Source organism: Nicotiana tabacum, chromosome 7 (assembly GCF_000715075.1).
Source record: "Nicotiana tabacum cultivar K326 chromosome 7, ASM71507v2, whole genome shotgun sequence".
Lineage (NCBI taxonomy): Eukaryota > Viridiplantae > Streptophyta > Magnoliopsida > Solanales > Solanaceae > Nicotiana > Nicotiana tabacum.
In genome coordinates, this window is record NC_134086.1 from 74,400,532 (window position 1) to 74,413,791 (window position 13,260).

The 13,260-nt window shown below is 40.2% G+C and overlaps 1 protein-coding gene across 1 annotated transcript in view; it reads right to left on the reverse strand.

Moving 5' to 3' along the window:
- LOC142162140 (uncharacterized) overlaps positions 1-9,696 on the reverse strand; it is a 36,166-nt gene extending 26,470 nt beyond the window's left edge. The window contains exons 1-5 of the mRNA XM_075218456.1: positions 9,352-9,696; positions 9,053-9,238; positions 8,291-8,983; positions 7,997-8,134; positions 5,603-5,667 (exon numbers count right to left, since the gene is read on the reverse strand). Of these exons, the coding sequence (XP_075074557.1) occupies positions 5,603-5,667; positions 7,997-8,134; positions 8,291-8,983; positions 9,053-9,238; positions 9,352-9,696 (1,427 nt within the window). The remainder of the gene's footprint in view (positions 1-5,602; positions 5,668-7,996; positions 8,135-8,290; positions 8,984-9,052; positions 9,239-9,351) is intronic.
- Between the last annotated feature and the right edge of the window lie 3,564 nt (positions 9,697-13,260).

Sequence of the window (13,260 nt, forward strand, 5' to 3'; positions counted from 1 at the left end):
TGTCTCAAACCTTACCAAATCCTTTCCGAACCCGAAACCGAACCAACCCGCTCACTCATAGAACCGATAGACAAAGCAATAAGAAGCAGAACTGGGGGAATCGGAGCGGTAACTCATGAGACGACTGGTCGGGTCGTCACATCTTCCCCAACTTAAACAAACATTCATCCTCGAACGAGTCAAGAAACATACCTGAAGCCTCAAACAGGTGAGGATATCTGCTCCGTATCTCCCGCTCGGTCTCCCAAGTAGCCTCCTCCACAGGCCGACCTCTCCACTACACTTTCACTGAAGCTATATCTTTTGATCTCAACTTTCGAACTTGATGCTCCAAAATAGTTGTTGGCTGCACATCATATGTCAAATCACCATCCCATTGAACTGTGCTGAAATCCAGAACATGAGACGGATCCCCAATATACTTCCGGAGCATAGAAACATGAAATACCGGATGCATACTCAACAAGCTGGATGGCAAAGCAAGCTCTTAAGTCACCTCCCCAATCCTCCAAAGCACCTCAAAAGGTCCAATGAACCGAGGACTCAATTTACCTTTCTTTACAAACCTCATGACACCGTTCATGGGTAAAACCTTCAATAGAACCTTCTCACCAACCATGTAGGACACATCCCAAACCTTCCTATCAGCATAACTCTTTTGTCTCGACTGCGCTGTACGAAGCCTCTCCTGAATCACCTTCACCTTGTCTAAGGCATCTTGCACCAAGTCTGTCCCCAATATCCTAGCCTCACCCGGCCCAAACCAATCAACTGGAGATCTACACCGCCTCTCATACAAAGCCTCATATGGAACCATTTGAATACTCGACTGGTAGCTGTGTTATAAGCAAACTTTGCAAGCGGTAGAAATGGATCCCATGACCCTCCGAAATCAATGACACAAGCACGCAACATGTCCTCCAATATCTGAATAGTGAGCTTAGACTGCCCGTCCGTATGAGGGTAAAAAGCTGTGCTCAACTCAACTTGAGTACCCAACTCTTGCTGTACAGACCTCCAAAACTGCAAAGTAAACTGAGTGCCCCTATCTGAAATGATGGAAACTAGGACACTATGCAAACGAACAATCTCCTGGATATAGATCCATGCTAACCGCTCTAAAGAATCGGTAGTACACACAGGAATGAAGTGTGCGGACTTGGTCAGCCAATCCACAATCACCCAAATAGCATCGAACTTCTTCAAAGTCCATGGAAGTCCAACTACAAAGTCCATAGTGATCCTCTCCCACTTCCACTATGGAATATCCATCCGCTGAAGCAAGCCACCTAGTCTCTGATGCTCTTATTTCACCTGCTAACAATTGAGACACTGAGCTACAAATCCTATAATATCCTTCTTTATTCTCCTCCACCAATAATGTTGTCTCAGATTCTGATACATATTCGCGGCACCCGGATGAATGGAATACCGCGAGCTATGGGCCTCCTCCAAAATCAACTCCCGAAGCCCATCTATATTGGGCACACATACTCAGCCCTGCATCCTCAACACCCCATCATCACCAATAGTCGCATATCTTACATCATCGTGCTGAATTCTGTCCTTAAGGACAAGCAAGAGTGGATCATCGTACTGGCGCTCTCTGATGCGATCACATAAGGAAGACCGAGAAACTACATATGCCAATACCCGACTGGACTCCAAAATATCTAACCTCACGAACCGATTAGCCAAGGCTTGAACATCAACTGCAAGAGGTCTCTCCCCAACTGGAATATATGTCAAACTCCCCATACTCACCGCTTTTCTGCTCAAAGCATCAGCCACCACATTAGCCTTCCCCGGATGGTACAATATAGTAATATCATAATCCTTTAGCAACTCCAACCACCTCTGCTACCTCAAATTAAGATCCTTCTGCTTGAACAAGTGCTGGAGGCTACGATGATCAGTAAACACCTCATAAGACACACCATACAAGTAATGCCTCCAAATCTTCAACGCGTGAACAATGGTAGCCAACTCTAAATTATGAACAGGGTAGTTCTTCTCATGGGGCTTCAACTGGCGAGAAGCATAAGCAATAACTCTACCCTCCTGCATCAATACACAACCAATACTAACTCTCAAAGCATCACAATACACGGTATATAAACCTGAAGCTGATGGCAAAACTAATACTGGAGTTGTGGTCAAGACTGTCTTGAGTTTCTGAAAGCTCTCCTCACACTCATCCCAACATACAAATGAAGTACCCTTCTGAGTCAACGTGGTCAAGGGCGATGCGATAAATGAGAAACCCTGAACAAATCAGCGATAATAACCTACCAAACCAAGAAAGCTGCAAATCTCAGTGGTTAAGGATGGTTTGGACCAACTCTGAACCGCCTCTATCTTCTTCGGATCAAGCTGAATACCCTCACTGGACACCACATGCCCCAATAAAGCCATTAAACCGAGCCAAAGCTCACACTTGGTGAATTTTGCATAAAGCTTCTCCTCCCTCAATCTCTGCAACACAACTTTCAAATGCTCTGCATGCTCCGCCTAACTACGCGAATACACCAGAATATCATCAATGAAGACTATGACAAACTAGTTGAGATAAATCCGGAACACGCTGTTCATCAAATGCATAAACGTTGCTGGGGCATTGGTCAGCCCAAAGGATATCACCAAGAACTCATAATGACCATATCGGGTCCTGAAAGTTGTCTTAAGAATATCCGAGTCCCTGATCTTCAACTGGTGATAACCTAAACAGAGATAAATCTTGGAGAACACTCTCGCTCCCGGAAGCTGGTCGAATAAATCATCAATGCGAGGCAAAGGATACTTGTTCTTAACTATTACTTTGTTCAATTGCCTATAATCAATGCGCATCCTCATAGTGTCATCCTTCTTCTTCATAAATATAACTGGTGCACCTTAAGGTGACATACTAGGCCGAATGAACCCTTTATCAAGGAGTTCCTGAAGCTGCTCCTTTAACTCTTTCAACTCCGCTGGTGCCATACAATACGATAAAATAGAAATGGGCTGAGTGCCCGGTACCAGGTCAATACCAAAGTCAATATCCCTGTCCGGTGGCATGCCCGATAGTCTGCAGGAAACACATCGGAAAATCCCTTACAATTGTAACAGAATTAGTACTGGGAGTGTCAGCATCGACATCCCTCGCTAAGGCTAAATACGAAAGACAACCTTTCCCAACCATATGTTGGGCCTTCAAAAATGAGATCACTCTATTGGGAACATAATCAGTCACACCTCGCCACTCAATCCGTGGCATACCCGGTATAGCCAATGTGACTATCTTGGCATTACAGTCCAGAATAGCACGACATGGAGATAATCAATCCATGCCCAAAATGGCATCGAAATCCACCATACATAATAATAAAAGATCCACTCGGGTCTCCAGACCCCCATTAGTCACCACACACGACCGGTACACACGGTCTACAACAACAGTATCGCCCATCGGGGTAGATACATGAACAGATGAAGCAAGAAACTCACGGAGCATACCCAAATAATGAGCAAAATATGATGACACATAAGAAAAGGTGGAACCGAGATCAAATAATATAGAGGCATCTCTGTGGAAGACTGAAACAATATATGTGATAACAACATCGGAAGCAATAGTATCAGGTCTAGCTGGAAGTGCATAGAAACGGGCCTGACCGCCGCCTGAGTGACCTCCCTCTCTAGGGTGACCCTTAGCTGACTGACCTCCACCCCTAGCTGCCTGGGTGGGTGGTGGTGAAGTAACTAGCGCTGAAGCCGATGACTGACCCCTCTACTGAGATGAACCCGCAAGATGACGAGGACACTGCCTCCATATATGACCCATCTCTCCACACTCATAGCAGCTCCTAGGCACTGGAGACGGGGATTGAAGGAAACCCCTAGCACCGGAGTGACTAGCAGATACACCTGGAATAGAAGAGCCCTGAACTAATAGAGTACATGATGAACTCTGAGCTAGAAGGGCACTAAGCGATGACTGGCCCTGATGAGAACTGTGAGAACCATGACCCGATGACCCCCATGATAACCTAGGCGAGCTGGCTGAGCATGCCTGAATGGACGGCCTCTGCCGTGCTGAAACCAACATCTCGAAGGAGCACCACTATAACTACCAGATCCTCGAAGCATCTTGGCCTCCCTCTCCTCTCGCTCCTGGCGATAAACAAACTCAATCTCCCGAGCAATGTCTACAACCTCCTCAAAGGTAGGACCAATGACCCCTTCTCTGGTCATGAGAATACGAAGCTAATAAGTGAGGCCATTAACAAACCTTTTAATCATCTCTCTATCTGTCGGAACCAACCAAATCGCATGACGAGCTAACTCAGAGAACCTCATCTCATACTGCGTTACTGTCATCTCTCCCGGATGCAACCACTCAAACTGCCTACGCAGCTCCTCTCTGCGACTGCAACACATACTTCTCTAGAAAGAGAACGGATAACTGCTACAAGGCAAGAGGTGCTGCACAACCAGGCCTACGCCTCTCGAAAGCCTCCCACCAAGTGAAGGCAGCTCTAGAAAACTGATAAGTAGTGAAAGCGACCCCGCTAGTCTCCAGAATACCCATTGTACGAAGCATCCTCTAACACTTATCCAAGAAACTATGGGCATCCTTGCCCTCTACACCACTGAAGATCGGAGGCTGAAGTCTACCAAACCTCTCCAACCTACGCTGCTCATCCTCTGGAATGGTAGGAACTACATAATCTCGAGCAGCTGTAACCGGCTAGGCTGGATGTGCCCCCAGTGTCTGAAGTCCCTGCATGACCTACTCAGGTGTGCGAGCAGCCGGAGTCTGATTGCCTCCCCCAGCCTAAGAAGTAGTTGCGGCTATAGTGACTGAAATCGCCTGAGCTAGGCCAGTACAAACTGATAGAATCTGAGCCAAGGCCTCCTGACGACCCGGAATCACAATGGGCATAGTTGGTGCCTGACCTAGTGCTGTTGGAGCATCCACAACTGGGACCTGATCCTGAACTGGGGCGGTCGGTGGGTTTGCAGATGCTGCCCTAGCTGTTGTGCGAGCCACACCTATACCCCTACCACGACCACGACCGTGTCCTCGGCCTCTAGTGGCCCCAGCTGGTGGTACTAGTGGACGTCCATCCTGACCGGTAGCGCGTGTCCTTACCATCAAGAATGTGAAGCTTTTCCTAAAGGTTCTGCAGCTTCTCGAGGATAAATACAGACGTCTCTGTACCGATCCGCGAGACTCTATTAAACCTGCTCATGACTCGTGAGACCTATGTAACCTAGGCTTTGATACCAACTTGTCACGACCCTAAATCCGGACCCAGTCGTGATGGCGACTCTCGTGAAGACAAGGTCAGCCGACACATTTCCAATTCTATTTTAATCAATTAAACAATAAGCATTTAGTCTTAAACATGATATAAATCTACAAGTAAGTAGTGAAAATACAAACAATTTGCGGAATACAACCCAACACAGCCCGATATTGGGGTGTCACTAGTCACGAGCATCTACTAATTCTAACACAAGTCTGAAAAGTCTAAAAAGCTATTACAAAGCCACTAATAAGGGAAAAGAAATGAGATAAAGGGGGAGAAGCACGGGACTGCGGGCGCCAAGAAGTTACCTCGTGAACTCCAAACTCTGCCGGGAGCTCTCAACTCGCGCTAGCTGGATCAGCAACTCCTGAATCTGCACACAAGGTGCAAGGAGTAAAGTGAGTACTCCAACTCAGTGAGTAATAATCATAAATAAAGACTGAAAGCAAGAAATCACGTAAGGCACATTACATGCTATAGTAAAGCAGTAAAGATGTTCAAAATTATTGAGTTCAGTTTAAAACTTCATAAAAGGCCTTTTTAACAATTAAGCAGGTAAATGACAGACAATAAGGAAGATAAGCACATAAAGGTTCGCCCCTCGGGCACAATATCAACAAATCCGCCCCTCAGGCAATATCTCAAAACAATACCAGCCCCTCGGGCTATATCTCACATCACAATGGGTACCCGCGCTAACTGGGGGTGTGCATACTCCTGGAGGGGCCCCTTACAGCCCAAGCGCAATATCAAGCCATCTCGTGGCATCATCACTAGGCTCTCGGCCTCATATCAACAAGCCACCTCGTGGCGTACATATCTCAAGCCCTCGGCCTCATAATCATAATCAGTGTTTCCTCACAATATAGGCCCTCGACCTTACTAAGTCCAAATCCTCGCAAGCCATTCGAGCAACAGTAAACGTGATTCTCAGCCCAAAATATCATTTAAAAGATTATTTAAGTGTTAAAACAAGGTAAATATAGCTAAGTTATGAAAACAATAGAATATAGCATGACTGAGTTCAAGTGTAAAGTCAAAACAGTGAGGAAATATCAATAAAAATCCCCTAAGGGTTCAAATAATTGGCACGAGGCCCAAATAAGGCATTCAGCCCAAAACATGATGATAGCAAATAGATTTCAGTCAAATACGCGGTAAAATAGTCATTTGGGACGGACTAAGTAATCAATTTATAGCATACATGCCGAAATTACCAAAACTTGACCGTCGGGCCCACACCTCGAAATTCGATAAAACTCACATCAATAGATTCCTTATCTCCCCACGAGTTCATACATATCAAAAGTACCAAAATCTGACCACAAATGGTCCCTCAAATCCTCAAGTCTAGGTCTCCAATATCAAGCCATAGTTTCCCCAATTTTAACCTTTAAATTCCATTAATTATAGCTCTAATCCATGAAATAATACCATAAGAACGAGTTTTAGGTCCAAAATTCTTACCTCAATAAAGTTCCCTTGAAATCCTTCTTCAAAATCGTCCAAAAAGCTCTAAAGCCGACTTAAAAATGGTGGAATAGCTCAAAAATCACGAAGGAAACAATTTATATGTTCTGGCCAAGGGACTTCGCATCTGCGGCCCAATTCCCGCTTCTGTGGTACCGAATTTGCGGTAAACGAACCGCTTCTGCGGTTTTCACTTAGGTTACCAATATCGCATCTGTGATGCACCAACCGCACCTGCGCCATCGCAAGTGCAGTTCACCAACCGCTTCCGTGGTCACAGCCTTTCCATCTTATCTCTGCTTCTGCGACCAATCATCTGCATATGCGGCGTCGCACCTGCGGTCCCCAATCCGCAGGTGCGGAAACAACAGAAGCAGCAAATCTGCAGCTTCACAAAAATTCCAAACTTCTCCGTCAACCATCCGAAATCACCCCGAGTCCCTCGGGATCTCAACCAAAAATACAAACATACCCCATAACCTTATTCAAACTTATGCCAACCTTCAAAACACCTCAAACAACATCGAATCAGCCAAAACACATCGAAATATAGCCTAAGTTTCCAAAATCTTCCAAATTTCGCCTTTGATCAAAAACCCAACCAAACCACGTTTGAATGACCTGAAATTTTGCACACACAGCCCAAATGACACAACAAAATTATTGCAACTCTTGAAATTCCATTCCGACCCCTATATCAAAATCTCATCTATCAACCGGAAAATGCCAAAAATCCAATTTCGTCAATTCATGCCTAAATCTACTTCGGACCTCCAAACTTCATTCTGATCATGCTCCTAAGTCCCAAATCACCTCCCGAAGCTATCTGAACCATCAAAACTCATATCCGATCTCTCTAACACATAAGTCAATATCTGGTTGACTTTTTCAACTTAAGCTTCCTCAAAAGAGACTAACTGTCTCAAACCTTACCAAATTCTTTCCGAACCAGAACCAACCAACCCGATCACACATAGAACCGATAGACAAAGCAATAAAAACAGAACTGGGGAAATCGGAGCGGTAACTCATGAGACGACTGACCGGGCCATCACAGCAAAAGGAACATGGCCTAATCTATTATGCCATAACACATTAACATCATCTTTGTGAGACAAGAAAGAATCAAAGTCATGTGTTTTATTGCATATGGAATTATTTATACTTGAGGAAGAAGGACTCTATAAGGAACTGTGATTATAGATACTAGATAGAGTTTTCAAACTATGTACATCACAAGCATGACAAGAAATAGGAAATGAAGAAACAGATGTAGAACAAGCACTGGCATTCTTCAAACAAAGGGAGCACAAGAGATACAGGCCATCCCTAATCTTACCAATCTCTAGAGGCCTCTTCATTGAAGGGGCCTGCATCAGACAACATGCGTCAGTAAAGGCTATCAAGGATTTAAGCTGTGCAATTAAAGAGGATATGGATAAGAGATTAAACTTGAAAGAGGGAACAAACATGACTTTGTGTAGGGTGATATGAGGAGCAAGATTTATACTACCAATTTCTGTTACCTTAACTCTATAGCCATTTGGGAGAGTAACTAGCAAAGGATAGGGTAAGATCCTAATATCAACTAAGGTAGTTTTATTGAAGGTCAAGTGGTTTGAGGCTCCTGAGTCTAAAATCCATGTGTTAGTCCAAGTTCTGAAACATTTACAAGATAACTTGCCAAAATCAATATAGGATGTACAAGTTATTATATCTTCAAAGTTCATGTTTCCTGCAGCAAGGTTTACAGTTCCAGCCCCATGACTTGTGTTCTGAGAACATTCTCCTCCACTACTGGTGTTGAAGTGCTGAAGTATGTTGATCAACTGGCTGTATTGCTCCTTGGACAGATTCAAATTTTGATTTTCATCCTTAGGTCCAAATTCCTCAGTTCTGGCTGAGATCTCATCAGATAGGTTGGAGTGTGCATCGGCCACAACTCTTTTGTTCCTGTTGTACCTAGGGTTCTGATTGTTGTTTGAAGTCTGGGGATAACCATGAAGTTTGAAACACTTGTATTTGGTATGTCCTACACGTTTGCAGTAGTCACAAAAAGGTCTTGACCTATTTGTGTTTGGGAAATTAGAATTAGGAGTGTAGTTAGTCCTGAAGTTATTGTTCCTGGAATTGTTGGCATTTCTTGCAGCATTAACATGTAGTGACATTGACTCTACAACCATATGATTTGAAGGTCTCATCTCACGTTGTTTTTCATCCTGAATTAGCAGATAGAAAGCTTATGCCATTGAAGGAAAAGGATTCATCATAAGAATGTTACCTCTCACAGCAGTGTACACCTCATTGAGCCCCATGAGGAATTGAATCAATCTTCTATCTTGTTCAGCCTTGTGCATACCTTCCTTAGCACCACATATACACTGACAGTTGCATTGAGTTTTGGCACTCAAAGTGCTTAACTCTTCCCAGAATTTCTTCAACTGAGTGTAATAACTTGTGATGTCCAGAACACCCTGAGACATATCATTAATCTGTTTTGGATCTGATACAATCTCGCACCATTAATTTGTTCATATCGATCCTCCAACTCTCTCCATAATTCAATAGCGTTATTTGCATATTCTACACTATCCACTATTTCCTTTGAAAGTAAATTTAGAATCCATGAAGTCACCATATCATCACACCTTTCCCATTGTCTAAACTTAGGAGATTGGGGATCTGGACGCTTACACTCTCCACTAATGAAACCAGTCTTATTTTTTACAGAAAGACCACACAAAACTGCACGCCTCCAGGATCTATATCCAATTCCACTAAAAGTCACACTAACTAGCATAGCTCCAGGATTATCCGACAGATGTAGGTAGAGAGGATCACTGGGATCTAGAACAGAATTGACGGTAGGTTCAACATTTTCGACATTAGCAGTATTATTATTGTTTACATTGGTTTGATCAACAACAACCATATTAAGAAATTCAAGGAACTCAGAGTAAAAAAGAGAAGGAGAAAATTTAGGAAAATGAAATCGAAGGCAAGGTGAAGCTCACACTGTGTGGATCGATTGAGAATTGAATCAAAACGAACAACACAGCTCAAATTGCTTGATTTATGAGTTGACTAAGTCGGAGATTCTTCTGCTCTGATACCATGTCAAGTTGTGGATTTGGAATCTCAAACTTCGCCATTTGTTAGAGACTCCATTGATGAGCTCTAGAACCTTCACATGAACTAGGAGAAGAAGGAAATCGATATGGAAAAGAGAATAAGAGCGTGTATTTTATTGCAAACTCTGATAGTTCATATATACACGTGGGGTACCACTCCACTAACTAATTCCAACTAACTTGACAGCTAGAATACAGCTAACTACCAACTAACTATGATTAACTAACTACTAACTATGATTAACTAACTAAGCTAGCTAAACTAACTGTGGTTAAAAAGAAAAATTAAATACAAACACAGTATGTACAGCTATATTTCAATACATATTTTTTTGTATGCTTATTTTATTATATAACATCTGTGTCCGGTGAAGTTCTCTCACTATTCTCATTGAATATAGCAGTTAATTCTTCTTTTGGATTTTCAATCTTCTTAATTAAAAGATGACTACTTTTTTTATTAAAGTCAGTAATATTGTAGATATGCTTTCAATAAATCTTGACCATATGTAACATTATAACGAAAGGTCAGTTGAGATATATAGATGCTTATTATACGGGATGATGTAGTTATCAGGAGTTTGTTCTAGGTGCATGTTGGAACCAAAAACAGGTGAAAAATAGAAGGTTAACGATATAGACATAGTTGATTAATAAAAATATGATTGATGCTAATATGAGGTAAAAGAATTTGGAGTGACGCAAAACATGTGATGATGAATATGGTGTCTGCAAACGCACATTGATTTGTTACATTAAGTTGTTATATTAAGTGGAGTAGTATTGTCTAAGATAAGAATTGAAATGTTCGGTCACGTAAATAATTGACCGAAGATTTACGTGCTATCACGTACATAGAGATTAGTCATTATAAAAGCATAAATATAATGTCGGTTTACAAAAATAACCTTATACCATTAAGCATAATAACTCATAATAAAAGGACATAACCAAAATTCTAGATATTAGCCTTCTAATCCTATTGGTTTTACGACATAATATTACACGTTAGGAATCCTACTTGATTACCTTTAGGAATCCTATAAGTATAATTACTTTTCGACTGTCTAATTTATATAAAATTGAACAAGTAAATATCTTTAGTCATGTAATCTTATTACATTTAGGATATACTTCTTAAAAATTACTATTACTAATTTAATTTGAAAAAGTATATAATGACATTACTAATTTAATTTGAGAATGTATTATATTGTCCAAATCCATTTAGAAAAAGGAGAGAATATATTATTATAAAAGCATAAATACAATATTAACATACCAAAATAGCCCTAAAATATTAAACGAAAGAACTCATAGGGAAAGGGCATAACTGCAATAACTTATTTTTTGGACTACAATATCTTATATGCTACTTTTTAATATTTAAGGTTTAAAAATTAATAAAAAATTTCTATTAAATTCTTATTAAAAATATGTAGAAAAGTTTAATAGAATAAATTTCATCAGAATCCCCCGTATTAACAATACATTACCACTTCATAATGTCCAATGCCAAAAAAGAATTAAGTAATATTAAATGGACTGTATAAAGAGTTGACCTCAAGAAAAAAAAATACCCTCGTGATAATATATTTTTATATTATATTTTGAACTATTTTTCTACTTAAATAATATTATTTTATTAAAATTTCATGTAATATTAAAAAATACTAAATTATTAAACAACAATTAAGAAAATATTTAAGAATATAAATGTATGAGAAAGAGAAGAAAATGATTGGTAAGAGTCAATACCACTAATAATTCTACAAACATAAAGATCTAAAGTGAAATGTCATATCAATATTTTACTCTTTGAAAATAAAATTTATGGTGGATAAAATTATAATTAATATTAAATATTCAAAACAAGAGATGAACTAAGATTAAAATCTGAATCAACATAGAATAAATTATTTTTTATGTTAAAATCAAATAATTAAATCTTTTAATTAATTATTTAGCAAGAGAATCCAATTCAATTATTTTTTAAATTCATCACATGAGTAAAATTCTTATTCAAGTTAAAACAAATCTTCGGGTACGTATTCCATAAAATGACGTTAGAATACAAAGTAAAAAGGTTAATATATTATTAAGAATCAAAATGCTATACAAGTGTTTTAGGAAGCACAGTCAAAGCTAAATACTAAACAAGAACAAGCTTTTAAGACTGTATTTTAAAGAGTCGGCTCTGCTATGACGGGGTTATTCTTTGGTCGCAATTGCGAGTTCGCATTTGCGAACATAACATCGCAAATGCGATATCTGCGCTTGTGCAAAATCAAACTTAGACGAAATTTTCTTCATTTTTTCAAACTCCCTCAAACCCTAAGCTCTCTTGGGCGATTTTTCAAAGAAAAGTTCTTCTACAAATGGATTGTAAGTCAATTCTAACTCATTTTTTTTAATCTATAACATCTTGTCACATGATTTCAATTCAAAATCAAGGGTTTTCATGGGGAAATTGAGTGTTTTGGGTAGAACTTAGAATTTTCAAATTTTGGGGATTTGGACCTCGATTTGAGGTCCAATTTCAAAACAAATTATATATTTGAGTTCGTAGGGGAATGTGTAATCGAATTTTTGTTTGAACCTTGGGTTTTGACCATATGGGCCCGGGGTCAATTTTGACTTTTTGGAAATCATTTGAAAACCTATTTTCATGCATTAGAATTGATTCATTTAGCATTTATTAATATTATTAAGTAAATTATGGCTAGATACAAGCGAATTGATGGTGGAAACAAGAGGTAAAGCGGTAGTTGAGGCTTAATTGTGTTCGTGGCATTGGGGTAAGTATTTGGTCTAATCTTAGCTTGAGGGATTAGGAGTTGTGTCATGTTTGCTATGTGTTAATTGTTGAGTACGAAATATAGATGTGGTGACGAGTATCTATACGTCGGTGTCAAGCATGCCCGTGAGTCTTATACTATAATTAACGTGACTCTGTTTCATATTGTCCATGCTTTATATGATGATTTCTATAGTTGAACAAAGCTTGTGGAAGTATTATTGGTAATTGAACATTGTAGAGAGTTGGCTCAAGCTGAGAATTGAGTTGTGAAGTAATTGTGGAAAAGAGAAGATGTTTATGATATTGTCTCCCTTGCCAGGATGTTATTGCTTTTGATATTATCTCCCTTGTCGGGATGCTATTACTCATGATATTGTTCCCCTTGTCGGGATATTGTTGTTATGCTATTGTTCCCTTGCCGGGATTTTATTGTGATATTATTAATTCCCTTGCCCAAATTGCTTTGTGATTGTTGCTTGGGTGAGGAAGAGTGTAAAGCATGAAGGGCGATGCCGTGCATGATTTTGAGAGTGTTAATGCACGAAGGGTGATGTCATGCCGATAT